The 19,593-nt window shown below is 31.9% G+C and overlaps 2 protein-coding genes across 5 annotated transcripts in view; both read left to right on the top strand.

The window, feature by feature from the left end:
* LOC129906884 (protein mahjong) overlaps window positions 1-19,593 on the top strand; it is a 254,365-nt gene that overhangs the window by 149,226 nt on the left and 85,546 nt on the right. The gene's annotated exons all lie outside the window — the stretch shown is intronic.
* LOC129906896 (uncharacterized) overlaps window positions 1-19,593 on the top strand; it is a 56,110-nt gene that overhangs the window by 21,433 nt on the left and 15,084 nt on the right. Inside the window, exon 2 of the mRNA XM_055982889.1 lies at window positions 4,274-19,593. This exon is cut by the window's right edge and continues 15,084 nt beyond it. Coding sequence (XP_055838864.1) covers window positions 7,717-8,910 — 1,194 coding nt within the window. The 5' untranslated portion in view covers window positions 4,274-7,716 and the 3' untranslated portion in view covers window positions 8,911-19,593. The remainder of the gene's footprint in view (window positions 1-4,273) is intronic.

Genomic DNA, 19,593 nt, shown 5'->3' with positions numbered 1-19,593 from the left:
GAAATTGTGGGGATGAAGATATTTAGCCTTGTTTATTATCTAAATAATAAAATTTTTTTCATTCAATTATCTTTAAAAATGTAAAAGTTATTCACCGATTTGTAAACGATAACCCGATTTTTACGTGGTCCACTCAGCCTTAAGATATTATTTTTGTGTACCTACCAGATTCAATTTCTTTTAAAAAGCTTTGAATATAATAGGTACGTATCCGGATTTTTTTTCCATACAAAACTCTACAGCACAGCTCAACTAATATTATCGAACGAATCAAAATAATCCTAATCCAGCATAGCGTTCGCTAAAAATATGACCACATCCCCAAAATATGGTAAAATAGTTTGTTTGAATACCAAAAACTTTTTTTACTTTTAATTTTCGTTCATGTTCTAATAGTCTATTGAATAGACCCTTTTGGATGGAACAAATTCGTTCAAGAGTTTTTATTGCTGATTATGATTCCTTGCCATACAAGAATACTCCAGCCAAAAGTGCTACTAAATCCGTTGGTGCATTTCTGAGAAAACGGCAACACTGGTCGGTTTTCAGTTTTTTTGATTTAACTCGAAAACCAAGCCTGACTTTGAAATGGTTCAAAGACACTTTTCATAGCAAATTAAATTTTCTGTCAAGTTAAGATGGTTAATAAATTTTAAAAATTATTTTTGACTAAAATTCTAACCTAAAATCAAAGAAAAAAAAGTTAAAAAATTGACAATTTTATTTTTTCTTACTAAATCAAGGGGCATTTTGTGTATGTAGCCGGGACGTCCAAACTTTGTACTAATGAAATAAAGTAGAGGTAAAATCCTTTGATAATATGCAATTTTAATTTTTTTTTGTCAAGAAACAACTTAAATGTACCTATTCAAAAATTAGCACTTTTTCTAAATTTCTGACTTTTTTAGTTAAAAGCAAGTTTTTAAAACTCGATAAAATCGTATTAATTGGTAACTTTTTGACTTTTAAAGTAAACATACTTCGAAGGATTGATTTAATATAAACTAAATATGGCAAACAAAAAAATTTATTTGCATCCTTATGGCCTTTTGTGCAATTTTGTGTATGTGCATTTTTATAAATACGGGTTGAATGGATGGACGGAGAGCCATTAGCTTTGGTCTATTGCATAGAAGAACATTTAATACCAACTCTTTTACTGTTTTCAATGGCCTGAAAAACAATTCTTGAAAAATCTGCGACCAACGAAAAGTTTCTCTTGAAAAACGAAAACAATACTCTAATGAGTTTGAAACAAAATAGCTCAGGCAAATTAGTAAATCCAATTGCACTTTTCGCGGGATAAATTTTTTTCATGGAACGTGTTTAGGTGAATGTCCTTATAGTAAAAGTGAATTTTTTGGGATGATAAGATATCGGGAACAGCCGCCATCTTGGAAAAGAGGTCGGTGCCGTTTTTATTTTATAACTCCATTTTTACTCATTTAAACCAAAAATGTCCAAGGATAGACTTATTATAAATTAAATTATCTAACCAAATGATATACAAATGAATTCCGTGAACTGGTTAAATTCAATTTTATAGTCGGTCAAAGTCCAGGTTCTTCTCGCAAGGTTAAGACAATATGACATTTTTCCAAATATCTGAAGAACTTTTTATTTGTTTGGGATTTTCTTAAAGAATGAATTATAGCACTTTTAATTATCGATGAAATGAACCCTTTATTGTTTTTGTAACCATCACATTGCAGAAGCAACCAAACGTCGAAGTCATGATATACGATTTTTTAACTGAACATTTCAATAGTTCAAATAAACAATCAAAAATTAAACACAATAGTCTCGAAAACATAACGGCTTACACGCCTCATATCTTGAGTTATACTTATCGTAATGCTGAGATTGAGGTGTTCATGTTTAGGAAAAATGACAGGGCATCAGTTCTTATATTTAGAATTATAAATAATGTCACTTTAGCTTATTCACATTAATTGGAAAATTCACTTCATTTAAAACCTCGAAAACCATATAAAGGTTAACATTAAAGATTTCAAACTTTGAATTCAATATTTAGACGAATATAGTTAAAAAACTGTTTACTTATATTTTGGTTATGCCTCCATTTAAAAAATTTGCTCGATCTAATAGAAGAAAACTTGTTATTTTCTCACTTTTGACTAGTAGAATGTGAACTTCGACGTTAGGTGGCTCATACATTATGTTGGTTACAGTTACGAGAAAGGGCTCATTTTATAGATATTTAAAAGTGCTATAATTCATTCTTTAAGAAAATCCCAAACAAATAAAAAGTTCTTCGGATATTTGAAAAAATGTCATATTGTCTTAACCTTGCGAGAAGAACCTGGACTTTGACCGACTATAAAATTGAATTTAACTAGTTCACGGAATTCATTTGTATATCATTTTTTAGATAATTTAATTTATAATAAGTCTATCCTTGGACATTTTTGGTTTAAATGAGTAAAAATGGAGTTATAAAATAAAAACGGCACCGACCTCTTTTCCAAGATGGCGGCTGTTTCCGATATCTTATCATCCCAAAAAATTCACTTTTACTATTAGGACATTCACCTAAACACGTTCCATGAAAAAAATTTATCCCGCGAAAAGTGCAATTGGGTTTACTAATTTGCCTGAGCTATTTTGTTTCAAACTCATTAGAGTATTGTTTTCGTTTTTCAAGAGAAACTTTTCGTTGGTCGCAGATTTTTCAAGAATTGTTTTTCAGGCCATTGAAAACAGTAAAAGAGTTGGTATTAAATGTTCTTCTATGCAATAGATCAAAGCTAATGGCTCTCCGTCCATCCATTCAACCCGTATTTATAAAAATGCACATACACAAAATTGCACAAAAGGCCATAAGGATGCAAATAAATTTTTTTGTTTGCCATATTTAGTTTATATTAAATCAATCCTTCGAAGTATGTTTACTTTAAAAGTCAAAAAGTTACCAATTAATACGATTTTATCGAGTTTTAAAAACTTGCTTTTAACTAAAAAAGTCAGAAATTTAGAAAAAGTGCTAATTTTTGAATAGGTACATTTAAGTTGTTTCTTGACAAAAAAAATTAAAATTGCATATTATCAAAGGATTTTACCTCTACTTTATTTCATTAGTACAAAGTTTGGACGTCCCGGCTACATACACAAAATGCCCCTTGATTTAGTAAGAAAAAATAAAATTGTCAATTTTTTAACTTTTTTTTCTTTGATTTTAGGTTAGAATTTTAGTCAAAAATAATTTTTAAAATTTATTAACCATCTTAACTTGACGGAAAATTTAATTTGCTATGAAAAGTGTCTTTGAACCATTTCAAAGTCAGGCTTGGTTTTCGAGTTAAATCAAAAAAACTGAAAACCGACCAGTGTTGCCGTTTTCTCAGAATTGCACCAACGGATTTAGTAGCACTTTTGGCTGGAGTATTCTTGTATGCCAAGGAATCATAATCGCCAATAAAAAGTCTTGAACGAATTTGTTCTATTTTTGCTCTGGAGCTCGGGTCTATTAAATAGACTATAAAATTTCAACATTTTGAAAATAACACCGGCACACAAAATAAAAAAAGTGTCATGTACCAGGAACCACACCTATCTTTCTATATATTTTTTTGGGGCACGCTGAATCCGAATTTCAAGTCCGTTTGACCCTGTCACCCTCCAGTTTTGAGTAAAATGCAAAAAACTCAAAAAAAGGAAGTTTTTTGCCTTTTTTGGGGTCTTTTTTACATTTTTCTCAAAACTGGAGGTTGACCGGGCAAAACGGACTTGAAATTCGGATTCAGCAGGTCCAAAAACATAAAGAAAGATGGGTCTTGTTCCTGGTACATACAACTTTTTTTTTGGTGTGCCTTTCACTGTCGCGAAATGTCGCTTACATCCCCGGCACACAAAAAAAAAGTTCCATGTACCAGGAACCAGACATATCTTTCTATATGTTTTTGGACCCGCTGAATTCGAATTTCAAGTCCGTTTTGCCCGAACACCCTTCAGTTTTGAGAAAAATGCAAAAAACTCCAAAAAAGTCATAAAAATCCAAACAAAATGCAGTCACAGCTCAAAACTGGAGGGTGACCGGGCCAAACGGACTTGAAATTCGGATTCAGCGTGCTCAAAAACATATAGAAACATAGGTCTGGTTCCTGGTACATGACACTTTTTTTATTTTGTGTGCCGGTGTAATCTTACTCAAGAGATTTCAGTATCACATAAAAAATTCTTTTTTAAGTTCTGAGTTCTTGGGGGGGGGGGGGGCATGACCCCGTGACCCCCCCCTTGTATACGCCGTTGTCAGGTGAACCGTTGATATTAGTGCTAGGTGTGATAAATTTTAATTCATGTTCTTGTTGTTGTTTAAATTTGCGTTTTGCTTTCTCTATTGGACTTTCAATATAGTCATTTTGTTTTTCTTGTTTAGTGTTTGATTTTTTCACTAACTCAGTTAAGGGTTTGGTAATGGGTTTTAGAGTTTCCTCCATTATGGTTTCGTAGGCTTCCCTACCGGCCTTAAGAGCTTTGTATTTCTTTCGTAGAGCCTCGGTTGTTTTAATAAGGTCTTTTGTTAGTTTAACATCTATGTTCATCATATTATAAGATTTATTTTTTCTTACAGTAACAGTCAAAAAATAAGTTCCGAAGTTGTTGAAAAAATCGTTCTATGGTTCTTAAACTGAATTTTATACTGCGGTTACTGGTCTTAACTGAAGAATACTGGTTCTCAAACCGTATTGAATCGTTCCTTACCGCTATAAACTGCTCGTTGAACTGCTCTGTACTGCTCTCATAGAACATAACTATACATGTGATGCAAACTTCAGAAATTATTTCTATTTTATATCTTAAGGAAGGAGTCAAAGCCTTTTCTATAACGACCTTCATTCAGGGGACTGTCCTTATCAATTACCACAAATCCGTAATTTGTGTTCCAACATTCTCCACATACTTTTTGAAACTCTTTAAATGACATATCCGAATTAACATGATCGTTATAAATGTGTTTCAAATTCATATCATCTTGTTTGAAGACGATGAGAAAATTGGCATTGTCTCGAACAAGGAGTTTTGGTATTCTTGTATATGTTTGGCACAAATAAAAACTATCGATGTGATGATGTCGTCCCATACTAAAGAACAATCTAATTGTGTCTTGTTTTTCACAGGCAATATCGTCAAAGATGAATATTGAATTTGGTTTAGCTTCCTCTGGTCGAATAACATCACTGTTATTGGAAAATGTAAAAAAGCCCATATTTTTTATTGGTGTTATAGCTTTTCGTAAAAACTCATACTTCGGTTGATGTAGAGATTTAGAATATATATAGATATTTTCAAATTTCAATCCGTTTGGGTGTTGTAACAAGCTCATCATGACATTTGTTTTTCCACAGTTTGATGGACCAGTAATTAACCCTCTTAAACTATCAGGGAATAATTTACCATGTTTTTTTTTTCTTTCTGTCTTGTTAGACAGTTCCATATTTTTTACCGGTAAATGGTATAGTTGCTTAACGAATCGCATAGTGATAAAAACTGAATAGATTTCTATAAATGTGAAGTTATTATATACAAAACCTCATATCGCATCTAACCATTCTATAGCAAAGATAATCATATAAAATGTTTGATTATTCCAAAAACTCTGTCAGTCAACGAAAAATAGTGGGAGGAAAAGGTTTATTAAATACTCTAATAAACAAACTACCTTTTGAACTACATCTTCCTGGTTATCAATATTGTGGACCTGGAACAAAACTTCAAAATCGCTTAGCTCGGGGAGATCAGGGGATTAATTTGCTTGATCAAGCGTGCAAAGAACACGATATATCGTATTCTAAATTTGCAAATACAACTGATCGACAAACTGCCGATAGGATTTTAACAGATAAAGCTTGGCAACGAGTAAAATCTAAGAATGCAAATATAGCAGAGCGGGCAAACGCACTTTTGGTTACCAATCTTATGAAAGCAAAAACAAAATTCGGGATGGGTTGCTCTAAGAATAAAGATAAAAAGCTTAAGAAAAGAGCGGAAAATAAAAACGATGTTAAGAAGTCCAAAATAGATAATAAAGCGAAACAACCATCTCTTAGAAATGTTATACGCACAATTGGAACTCATCTCAAACGTAAAAAACCTTTAAATTTAGAAAAGGCAATTAAAGTAGCAATGTCATCTGCCAAGAAAACAGTTCGTAAAAACATAAATAGCATTAAAACGCCTTGAGTTATTGCAATACCAAAAAGTGGTGGATTAATTCCTTTTCTTGTTCCTCTGTTTGCTGGACTTTCAGCTCTTGGAGCTTTAACGGGGGGAGCTGCAGGAGTAGCCAAGGCTGTAAGCGACATCAGCATTGCTAAAAAAGATCTAGAGGAAAAAAACGTCATAACGAAAAAATTGAATCCATTGCAGTCGGACAAGGCTTACACCTTAAACCATATAGAAAGGGCCTTGGACTTTATTTAAATCCACAGACAAAAAACTCCTAAGTTCGCTACCCAATCGTGCATTAAATGAAATAGATTTGAGAAATTTTGCAGATAAGTTTATTCCGGATTTTCGAGGAGTTTTCATGCGAGATAATTTACCTAAAACTAAACCGATGAGAAATGAGTCTGGAATAGTAAATCTTGATTCTTCAATTGGTCCTGGAACACACTGGGTAGCGTATAAAAAAAAAGGAACTAAAATTGAATATTTTGATAGCTTTGGGAATTTGCAGCCTCCTATCGAAATTATTAATTATTTGGGTGAAAAAATGTATTATAATTATATAAAATATCAAGATTATGACTCTTTTAACTGTGGTCAATTGTGTTTAAGATTTTTATATGATTGTTAATTTTTTTTTAAATAAATAAACCGATTTGTTTAAAAATGGTTTCATTGTATTTATTTTCACCATGGCGTTGACACTTACGCTAAGCGGGAGATCTTCCCAACTTTCAGCTGAATATTTTCCACCTTTGAACCTGGAACAGGATTACGTTTGCGGATTGATTGATTTTCAAACGTACAACTCTATACCAAATGTAGATGAGCGAAATAATCTGTTCCATGTAGGGGAATATGAAATTGAAATACCAACTGGGTCTTATGAAATTGATGAAATTGCAACATTTATTTCCGAAGGATTATTGCTGCAAAACTCTACAGCTGTAGTTAGAATGGAAGCAAATAATAATACAATGGTATGCTAAATCGAAAGCAACGAAGCAATATATTTCAATAAAGATAGAAGCATTGGACAATTACTAGGTTTCAGTAAATGTGTTCTTCACTCTGGTGTGGTACATTTTTCAGATTTACTTGTTGATATAAATAAGGTGAATGTAATACGAATTGAGTGTAATATCATTACTGGTTCCTATTTTAATAATAGTCCTGTGCATACTATACATGAATTTTCTCCAGAAACAGGGTCAGGGTATAAAATCATAGAAGTCCCGAAAAATGTCATCTATTTACCTGTGAACGTCAAACGAATAAGCACTCTCACATTTAAACTCGTGGACCAAGACGGTGACTTGATAAATTTCAGAGGAGAGAGAATAACAGTGCGATTGCATTTAACTCCAAAATCACAATAATGCTAATCTATAATAGTTATTATTAAATAGATACCAAAGGTATCCACCCAATTAGTTCTACTAGAACAGCAACACTGTCAAGACCAAAACTTTCATCTGAAAACAAAACCTTCCTTCATACATTAGGATTCAAAGTTAAATAAAGTACAATATGAACGAAATGTTAAACATTACCCATGGACCTAGCTATGATAATAGCATATCTAAGTTTGAGTACCATAGTTACTCGCCATTTCTTCAGTCATTCAATCCAAGTGATGAAATACGAATCCCCATACAACAACAGGACTTGTGCGTTTTACCCTGTGAAAGCTACATTTATATAGAAGGATGTCTAACAAAATCAGATGGAAAACCTTCTTCTACGGGAAAATTATCTAATAATGCTATCGCCTTTCTTTTTGAAGAAATACATTATGAACTCAACGGAGTAAACATTGAGAACAATAAAAACGTTGGCATCACAACATCAATGAAAAATTATATATCATTGAATGAGAATGAAAGTAAAAGCTTAGAAAATGCTGCATGGAGTGGAAACTCTACCATCTCACCTATATCGGGTACTTTTAATTTTTGTGTACCATTAAAAAATCTTTTGGGTTTTGCTGAAGACTACAAAAAGATTATAGTAAATGCAAGACATGAATTGATTCTAATTCGAACTAGGAGTAATGAGAATGCCTTATATTCTGATGAAGAATTAAAACTTTCAATTTTAAAATTACAATGGAGAGTTCCACATATTACCTTATCCGATTCAAATAAGCTAACATTATTAAAGCAAATACAATCAAATCCGATTCAAATTCATTTTAGAAATTGGGAAATGTATGAATATCCAACACTGCCAACCAACACGGATCATTTATGGACAGTTAAAACGTCAAGTCAACTTGAGAAGCCAAGATATGTTATAATTGCTTTACAAACCGATAGAAAAAATCAACGAAATAAGGATGCCAGTAAATTCGATCACTGTGAAGTGAGCAATTTAAAGGTGCATTTAAACTCTGAATGTTACCCTCGCGAAGATTTGAATGTTAAATATAAACTAGACCAGTATGCCATTCTCTATGAAATGTATAGTAAATTTCAACAGTCATATTATCAGAAACAATCACAGCCACTTTTATCAAGACAAAACTTTAAGAATATCGCGCCAATAATTGTGGTTGATTGTTCTCGTCAAAATGAATCAATTAAAACAGGGCCAGTGGATGTAAAAGTTGAAATTAAAACAGCACTTCCTGTTCCAGCTTCAACAACTATGTATTGCCTTATACTTCATGATCGTATAATTGAGTATAATCCCTTAACCGGTGAAGTTAACAAACTCACTTAAATGTACTGTCATTATATATAAACTTGTCAGTAGAACAATTGAGTTTATCGAGAACATATCTTAAACATAGAGCTGTAGCAAATCGTATGTATTCGTTACTAAAATGCGGGTATTTGCTTCAGTAACGAGTAACGAAACGTTACTTTCTAAACAGTATCGTTACTCGCATGTTTCGTTACTGGGTACTGAAGTACACTCAATTTGTCGCATTTAGCATCTCGTACCGATATCGTTACCGTAGTCGGAATGCTAACTCCTGATAATTAGCTGGAGTTTACTTTTGTCTCGATAAAAAAAGTAGTGCCAAGGCATAGTTGAGTTATCGATCAATATCAAACATCAAAAGAGACGTTTTAGTATTTTCTCTATGTGGCCGAAATATACCCACGCCGCAACCAATGTGTTTATGACCCATTTTGTTAATGGTCTTGAATTATAGCTAAAGAATGTACAGAAGTGTTTTGGTTTTTGAAAAAAATTGTTTATTTTCAGTGCAAAATTTTGAACTAAAAAAAAGGCCGAGAAAACGAGGTTTGAAAATCACTGTCAATAGAAAAAAAAATGAAAAATTGTCCGACATGGTTGCATTGAAGTGTTAATATTCCGAGATCTGCGTGATGTACTTTTGAAATAAAGGTCTCTAAAGAATCAGAGCCGGTTTTAGGGGGGGGGGCAGCCTGGGCCGTCGCCCAGGGGCGCAAGAATTGAGGGGCGCCGCAGGCGCCCCGAACTCTTACAAAAGTTGTATAAATAACGAAGTCTTTCCAATCGATGTTTTTTTTTTTTACATTCACAAAGGCGCCCAATTTTTTTCTATTTTACATTTTCAACGGCGCTCGTATTGTTTGTCCTAAACTTTTTGAAGAATGAAGGCGCCCCCCAATTTTGGGTTAATTTATTTGGCTTCCGGAAGGACAATGGTGTCCAAAATCTTCGTTCATCTTTGAAGAACAAGGCGCCCCAATTTCTTTTGAAAGACTAAAGCAATCCTAATATTCCTCCTAACAATTTAATTTTTGCAAAGGTGCCCCTATAATAATGAATAAGGAAAGAGAAGGGAGACGGACAGAATCCCGAAATTAAAAATCCAGAAAGCCCAAAATCCAGAAAACCCTAAATTCCGAAAACACAAAAACACAAAATCCCGAAAACCCACAATCCCAAAATCCCGATTTCCCGAAAACCCAAAATCCAGAAATGCCAAAAATTGACAGCTTCTCCATTTCTCATAAAAACTACGTTTGTGTGTGAGAATAAAAAATAGGTCTGTTCGTTGTTCCCCCCTCCAGAGCACTCTAAGTCATTTCAATTAACTGTGAAAAAAATCAGAGTTTCTCGGGTTTTCATTTTACATCGAACACCTCAGAGCTTAAGTTTCATCAGCGAACATCGAACACAGAGGAAATAACTCTGGTTGAAAAAAGAGCTACAAAAAACGCTTGACAACGAATTCGGAGCGACCCAGAGTGCCCTAGAGCTCACAACGAACAAACCTTATACTTATAAAGGTATGTTGTTTTCGATTGGCCGTCCGGAAGCGCCTGGAATCATTAAGAAGCGTGCTGCAAGTTTTTTATTCTCCTAGTGAAAAAACAAAAACAAAATATTTGATTTTTCCCCAATACAGATATTAAATTTTAGAATTGGGTGGAAGCGATTCAAAGTTTTTTATTGGATTTCAGAATGAGTGAATCATTGAGTGATTCCAATCGAAAATGACATTAATGTACCTAGTTGAAAAAGTTTTTGAAAAAATATTGTTCAAATAAAACCAACTGTACCTAATCTTTAAATGTGTTTAAACAAAAAAGTCAGAGATAAAGGTAGTCTTGTCAATTGAGCCTAAATGACATGAATAATTAATTGTTTTTTAAGTTAACCTTTTTAATTTAATACACTGCACATTTTTAATAAATGCATTAACAAGTATATGAGAGGTAAGACATAATCTGCTATTGCTTTTTTTCGTGATTTTAAAAAATTGTTTTTAGATGAATTTTTTTTTTAGAGGCGCCACTTGCAATCTTGCCCAGGGGCGCCGGTAGTGCTTAAACCGGCACTGTAAAGAATTGTAATAAGATTACTGAACGGATATAAACAAAAAATTACCAAAGTTTTGTCGAAAAAATAGAAAAAAATAAAAAAAAGTTTCCATGTTTGATAAAAAAAAATCGAAAAAAAATCAGTATAGCTACCTTCAAACTCTTATAACATGAGAACGAAGTAACTTAAATTAATGTTTATGGCCTTAAAATGTAGCTAAGATTATACAAATCGTTTTTGGTTTTATTCAAAAAAAAATTTTTTTCACCCATACCAACGTACGAAACATACTTAAAATACCAAACATACGATCAAATACATGGAATATACGAAAAGTACGAAACGTACAAAGCATGCGAAAGTAACGAAAGTAACGAAACATACGAAACATGCGAAACATACGAAACACACGAAACATACGAAATATACGAAAAATACGAAGCATACGAAAGTAACGAGTAACCATATTATTGATGCGGCTACTAGTATCAAAAGTAACGTATACATGCGGGTACTCATTTTGTCGTTACTTTTACAGCCCTACTTAAACATGAATTCCTTTATTGTAGACGTTCAAGGATTTGGAGAATTTAACAATGGCTTCATAGTGAAAGAAGTAGCTGTACTTCATAATGACCACCATCATCATTTCATTGTTAATCCTCCATCTTATTTTAATCTTCTATCCACATCACTTAAAAGGCAAGCAAATTGGCTATATCAAAATTATCATGGAATAACGTGGAATGGAGGGCTTACAAATTTTTCTCAAGTAAAGATATTTCCTCGAAAACAAATCCAAGCTGGAGTTGTTTACGTTAAAGGAACAGAAAAATCTCAATGGCTTAGAGAATTACTTAATAGTGAAAACCTGGATGTTATTAACCTAGAAGATATCTCCAACTGTCCAAATTTAAAGGAACTCCGAAAAATTTATCCTAATGAAATAAAATGCCTAAACCATGGAAAATGTTGTGCCCTTCAAAATGTTTATCTTTTAAGCAAGTTCATAAGAGAAGCAAAATTGTTGTAATATAAATACTTTTTTTTTATAAATAAAACAAAACTTGTGTTATATATATAAATACATATTTTCTTTTTTTTTTATTTCATAAGCTTTAATACTATCTTTTAAAACCGTACGGAACGGAACTATGATCAAAGAGGAAGCGACGTTTTTCGGCCTTGGGCTTGTATGTTTTAACCTCTTCCACAGTAACCACTTGATGTTCTTTTGTTCGTCTTATGTTATTAGACTTAATAACTATACTTTCATCATCTTCTACAGAAAATTGTAATACTGCTTCTTTGATTGAATCAAAATTAATTTTTTGAGATGATTCATAGTTCAGAAAGATGCCTTTTACTTTACATACAACGTGTTCAACATTATCTTTTGTGCTAAAGACTTTGTAGGCATAATTTTTTGGACCGCCACTAACAAATTCGGTGATCCTTCACCATAGCTTTCTAACTCATCAGTCATATCACCAATAAATTCCCCAGTAGGTGGGTCGATATCTCCTTGACAACTTACATAGATAACAGAGTCAGTATCATAGTAGAGAACTCTTTCTTTCAAATTTTCTAAGTAAGTGTACAGTTTTAGACGTGCTTGTGTTGTTGTATAAGAGGCAATACAAACATTAACAGTAGGAAGAGAGTCAGCGGCTTCTTCTTTCAACTCAAAATTAACCACAATATTGTTTTCATTAATTGGTAATATATACAAAACTTCAATAGAAGGATGAGTAAGTACCCGAATAGCACAAAATACGATTTGCAACAAGATTTTTGTTGCATTTGTATCATACTGAGGTTATCTGAAACGAATGCCGTTGTAACTCAGTTTTATTTTTGTACCCAAAAAATTGTTTGAAACTTTTTTATTCGAAATGCTGTTTATAGGTTTTAATTAAGTTCAAACTTGTTTCTTTAAAAAATCTGATGTTGTTTAGATATTATAAACAAGTCTCCAAGTTAAAAGTTGGTAAAAAGTTATATTTACTCTTATTCAATTTCGATTTTGGTTTCTTTCAACTAAAATGTTGATAAAACCTTTATGCAGCATTCTCTTATAACAAGTGAGTAACTCAATTAAAATCTTTAGTTTTGAATAATTTTAAATACATAAAAAACGATTTAACAACATCACTCAAACTAAGATACTAATTAGAATATTTAAGGATGGAACAAAATATTTAAATAACATTGGAATGGTTCAAGTAGTTGGTAAAAGACAAATTAAAATCATTTTTTGTACCAACAATACAATTTTTAAGAAAGCACTAATTTTTTTATTTCCCTTTACAATCTACATTTTATTCGATGTCTTTATTAAACAAATATACTTGAACTTCCTTATTGAGCGTTAGGGTGGGTCGATTTAACTTAAGTTTTTTTTTTTTTTTTTTTGACTTCGGGCATTTATAAAAAGTTGTCACTGAGTGTAAAATATGAAAGAAAAGTTATATTTGACTTTTAATTCTCACTCTAGGAAAAATCTGAACAAATGCGTTATGAATTAAAAAACATGAATTGTTTAGCTCTCCATTTCCATGATTAGTTAAGGTATTTGTTAACAAAAAAGTATTTAAAAGTTGATTGTTTTTTTTTTTTTTTTTTATTTTTCACTCAGTTAGTCATACCTTTTTGATAACATTCTATCAATGGTTTATATCAAAATATTAAAAACAAAATCGATCCACCCTAGTATACAGGCATATCCCTTCTTAAGTGGTGTTTTTGTTTTATTTTAGTTATTGTTCCACAGTTTAATGAAACAAAACAACCAACATACAACAAATAAACGGTCATAGAATTAAGCACTTAATCGTTGTTATAACATAATATGAAGTGTATACAATTTCATGTTTAAATGTATTTATTTTGTTTTTGTTTACCAATAGTTTGATTAAACATATGCCAAATCAAGAACTGATTCAAATATAACATTCAAACATCAATGTAACTTAATAGTAAATATGATTTTGTATCTTTGTCATTCAGGGATGTTTCTGTTTTATGCTGGTTTTTCAATAGTTTTGCTTAGCAAATGTCAAACTAAGAAAAGTTTTCAGATACAAGAATCAAACATCAATGTAACTCAGTCGATTCTATGTTTTGTTGTCTTCTTCTTTACCCAGTGTTTTTTGTTTTATTCTGGTTTATTAACAGTTTGGTGAAACCAAACTGTCAAGGAACCATTTTTTTTCATCTACAACATTAAGATATACAGTCAGCGTCTAATGAAAGTTTCACATTAATTGGTTTTCAAAGAAAAAAAAACCTTCCTAGCTACTTCAATTATTATTGTTACGTATATGAATTTATTTTATCATATTTGTTCAAAACATAAAAAAAAAACATATCGCAGAGCAATTCCTCTCAAATCTAAGACTATTATAATAATAATTATTATCATGCGAAATCATTTAGCACGTTTTCATACAAATATTTAACCGGTTTAATGTTAAAAAAATCATTAAGTAGCAACACATGAATAAAACTTAGACAAAAAAGAATTTTAAATGTAAACTGTTAACTTTTTACTGACACTGACTGTAGCTCAACTGTTTTGTTTTTCGTTCTAGAGTTTTTATTACACTTAAGTTTTTGAAAGTTTGGTTTAACAAATATAGAACTAGAATTACAACATTTTTTTATGTATTGAAGTTGAAACAACAACGAGTTCCAAATGATATTATAGTTATGTTTCTGGTGCTCCGAATTATAGTTTTTGTTAATTCCATTTTGACAGATGATGCTAGTTGTAGTACTTAGTTGTAAATCCATGGAAGCAAAACGAAATGTTATTATATGCCAGAGTTGCCTAAGACAATAAAACAAATTTACAGGCCAGAAAACAAAAATTGTAGATTTCTGGATGGAAAAACAAAAATATTTTAATATTATTACAAATACCAACATAATAAAAAATTAAATTTTCACATATAAAAGTCATTTCTAATTTTGATATTTTTTTAACAATTCGTTCCATATTTCAATAGATGCCTAGAAAGTCAGACGTTTTTTTAATCGAAAGTGATTGCAGCCATTTTGTTTTTTATTAATTTCATATTTATTGTGTTTTTAAAAAAGATGGCAATCAAAATTTGAAGGTTTAATGTGACTTAAAATAAAAACACACTTAAAGTGGAAAATAGGAAAAATGTAAACAAAAAATACCCATGGCAAGCCTGACAAAGTATAAACTATAAACTAGCATATTTCTCTGTTGCACCAAAATTGTTAAATGGTTGAAAGGGATTGTTTAACAACATTAAGTTTCTATTTTGTTCAAGTTATATGTTTAATAACATGAAAGTTTTAATTTGAAATTCTCTTGTTTTAGTTTGGTTTCTTGCAACAAGCGCCATTTTGACTTCCATCAAAATTCGAAATGATTTAACGTGATGAATTTTAAAATGATTTTTCATATTCTTGTTGCTGTTTCATATTAAATTTCAGTGGAAAGGGATGTTTATTCCATTTTCTAACATTACCCAGTGTTTTTCCAACTTTTATACCTAAATACAAAAAATTATTATTCGTTAATTTTCAATTTATTTCTCTAATTTCAATAATTTATGTGGCGCGTGATTTTTATAGAGGCAAAACATTAATCTTTATGATAAAAATAGTAATCGCATTACAATTTCCGTTCATAAACGACTAAAACTTTCATTTTCAATCATAATTATTATACGTATTATATTGATTTAGTACTTTAGACTTGTATCTTTTTTATAACATCATAAGACATAAACATTTTATGAGAATTAGAATAATAACTTTTGGGAAACTTTTTAGATGTTTTCGAAAACAAAATTTTCATTTAATTATAACAAATCCTATCCAAAATAATAAAAGTCACTACTTTCTTTAACATTTCTACAACATAAGTAAAGCTGATGTTTGACTTCATTCATAGTTGCACACTTATTAGGTTCACTTTCATGAAACATGTTTTTAGTTCAGAAAACACAAATAAGACCAAGAAATAACAAAATTTAACCTTTATAAAACACAATTGAAACAAATTTGTTGCAAATCAAGAGGGGAAATGCGGCTGTTTGGGTTACAATATTGTATAAGAATATGTTTCTGAAATTAATGGAAAACAATTTGATTGTTTTCCTGGAGTTACATCTGCCAAATTAAAACCCATCTGTGCTATTCGGGTAATAGAAACAGATCTGAAGGTTTAATCAAAATGCAAGTCTTTTGTTGATTTTCCCGTTGGCCGAATTTACCCCAAAAAGAGTTCAAAATTAGTTTGGCTAGTGATCTTTTTCCCGGATTGTTTTCAATTTCAGTAAATTCTAAGTCTATATTTTCCTTATCTAGGAAATCAGCAACATATTTGTTTTTATCTTCTTCAGACATGCATGTACTCGGCCATCCTGATGCTTGTTGTTTTATTTTTAGATAAGTATTCATCATACGTGTAAAAAGACCATCAGAACCTGTATTTGGATTATATTGAGTCACATCATATTCCCAAATTTCTAAAACAGCAAGTAACTTATATCCCATTTCAACAGCTTTTACAACTTCTTCGATCACCCAAGTTCCAAGTAATGCTCTTTCATCATCAGAATGAGTGCAGATTTGTTCTTGATTTTTTTCACTACTGCAAGCTCTACACAAGGAAAACATCAGCTTATTATTTTGTTTCATGGGTAAAACCGGATGGAATAAATTTTCTGGGGGGAGTATTTTGCATTTAACAAGGCCATTTACACCTTCGAGTTTCATAGTAGAGCAAATTTCATCGCTGGCTGTGTGAATTTTTGGGTGACCAATAGGAAATTTACCATTTTTACAAACCCATGGGTAAAGAGAACATACGTCTATGTATTTTATTTTTTCTCCTTCCTTACATTTGTAGTAATTAAATGTGTTTCCTGTCCGACCACCGTAGAAAGCATCGCGAGGATTCAAAGGTGTGTTGTATTAACGGGTGATTATTTAAGAAATCTAGTTCTTCATCATTTAAATATTTTTGTAGAGTCTGAAATTCACAGTGCCACATTTCAATTACTTCGTAATTAAATGATCTTAATCGTTTTGTTTTGGCTAAAGTTCTCTCATATCTGTGGTTCAGGGTGTCGTATTTGTCTTCTGAAAGAGGTTCGTCACGTGTATGTTTTAAACAAGCAGGATGACCGTGATAAAAACAACCATGAAATTCGAAAATCTGTTTGGTTTCTTCACAAAAACCATCAACTTTAACTCCATTTATAACTGCTTCTCTTCCTTTAGCGGCATGCTTGATATCAATTTTTCGCTTTTTTTGCTCCCAAATCAACCATTTGATTGCAGGTGTGGATTGATTATCTACACACCTATATCCGTTTTTGGGTATAACTCCAATAGTATTTGGTTGAAGAAAGTTACGCCTGTACACAAGGTTACAAGCTGATGCTATTGTTGTTGCTTCCAAAAATGGTTCAACATTGCTTTGGTTTAGGAACAGTTGTCTAAACTTTAGGCAAGTCTCAGTCAAAATTTTAACATCGCTAATACAATATTCCACAAGATCACGCTCCATATCAAAATTATCGTATTGATGCTCTGCATACCATTTTAAAAATTCATCTCGATCTTCAGTTTTCATTGAATCGGGGCTGTAATATTCCATTGCAGGGAGTTTTCCAATATATTTAGCATTTTCTTTTGTATTGAAGAAATGAGGAAAATATCCTTTTTTAAAAACGGGTGAAAGTTGAAACGCTTTTGGTAGTTTTGACAGAGCCATCGGAAAGTAATTTAGCGAATCTAGGAATTTGACATTTGCAATTTCCATTAATATAATTTTACTGCCTCGCATTATTAATTGTGGGGTTATTCCAATATGTAATTTAACAGAAATTGATGATCGTATGATTGCCCATTATGTGCTATTACAATTACTTTTTTAAACTTTTGCCGAACATTAAGTATGTGTTTCAAGAATTTAGCCACAACATTTCCTTCTATATCTTCTTCTTCCTTAATGATGTTAAGCGATAAATTACACTTTTGACAAAAGTGCAAATTTGGAACATCAAAACATTGATCACACTTTTGTTGAAAAACGCACAAATTCGGTACATGCATTTTTACTGGAGTTACTGATGTTTCGCTTCCAATGGTTAACATTTTTTCTCCTATTACTTTTTCCTGTCGACTCTCAAAATCATAAAAGATGTACAGGATTCCTTTATATGCGGGTATCCTGTTATCAGGGAGAATATAGCACATATGTTCTTTTTCTACATGCTTACTGCACATTTTGCAGAAGTATTCACCACAGATATGTTGACGAGTTGCTCCGTATGTTTTAAGGCATAAAATACATTTTTTCATTTGCTCGCAAATTGAATTTTTACCTGTTGAGTTACTCGCCTTGTGAGTGTCGAAACAGCTTTTTCCTCTAAAGTTTGGATTACAGTCTTTACATAAAACTTCTTTTTCATTTCTGGAACAACTTGGTGTGTTTTGGCATTGCGGGCAAGATCTTTGGCATTTATGTTGATTTTTTGAATTATATGGAATATGACACTCTTCGCAATAATAGCCACAACAAAATGCTGCAGTTAACGACGTTATTACATTAAAATGATTGTCATTATATAGTAAATTAATACTTTTTTTTTCTTTGCCATTTTGAGTGGGAAATCCTTCAAATATCACCTTCTGCCCCTTTGATCCATACTCGTACACAGTCACCTTATATTCCTTCAAATGATTTTGGAATATTTTTAACTCCGGAATTCCACAACCTTCAGCCGGTACTGTTATGTGTGCATCATCTACAAGTTTAAGGGCTTTTTGGGTTTGAATTTTCCCGATGTCTCGTCTGACTTTCACCTTAAGGTAGTTTTCGTTGTCTGCATATACTTTGCCGACAACTAAGGCTCGAGGCAAACACAAATTGTCATTATTTTTTATGTTTATTATTCCTCGGCGTTTAATACATTCCTCAGTGAATGTATTGTATTTTCCACTTTGTGTTTTTCCTTGTCCTGAAGGGAGTTTAACCGACGTTATGGTGAGAGAAAAATCATCGGTGCTTATTCCTTCCGAATTGCTCTGAAAGATCTTCGAAATCATCTCCCATACATCGCTGAATTTCAAATTTGAGCAATCCTTAAAATTGATCCACCCGTTCCCTCGTTCAGCTGCGAAACTCTTACCGCTAAAAGTGATTCCCACTTTATCTTCAGGGCTAAGACCTGTTAGCGCATGTTTAAACATGTCGTTCACTGCTTCTCTAATCCATGACGTTGGTTCCTCTTTTTCTGGAATGGGTCTGATTTTGAACTGGATTTTTCGACTCTTTAAATCAAACCGCTTCACTCGCGACTCCAAGTCACTGATTATTTGGATTCGCTAGAAAAATTAACAAACAGAAAAAACAAAATGTTGTTGAAAAAAACTAAAACCGAAAAACAATCAGAAAGCAAAAGAATTTTAGTGAAAATCTGAGCAACGACAACAGAAAAAACCAAAACAACCAAATAAATAATACAAAACAGAATTCATTTTAAAATAAGATCAATTTTTTTTTTTTTTTATTTATATAAAGATTTATAAAATATATGTTTTTGTGTGTTGGTAATTTCGATGGGTGGCTGGTTTACCTCTACTTTT

This window comes from Episyrphus balteatus, chromosome 1 (assembly GCF_945859705.1).
Source record: "Episyrphus balteatus chromosome 1, idEpiBalt1.1, whole genome shotgun sequence".
Lineage (NCBI taxonomy): Eukaryota > Metazoa > Arthropoda > Insecta > Diptera > Syrphidae > Episyrphus > Episyrphus balteatus.
This window is presented reverse-complemented; position numbering and strand designations above follow the sequence as displayed.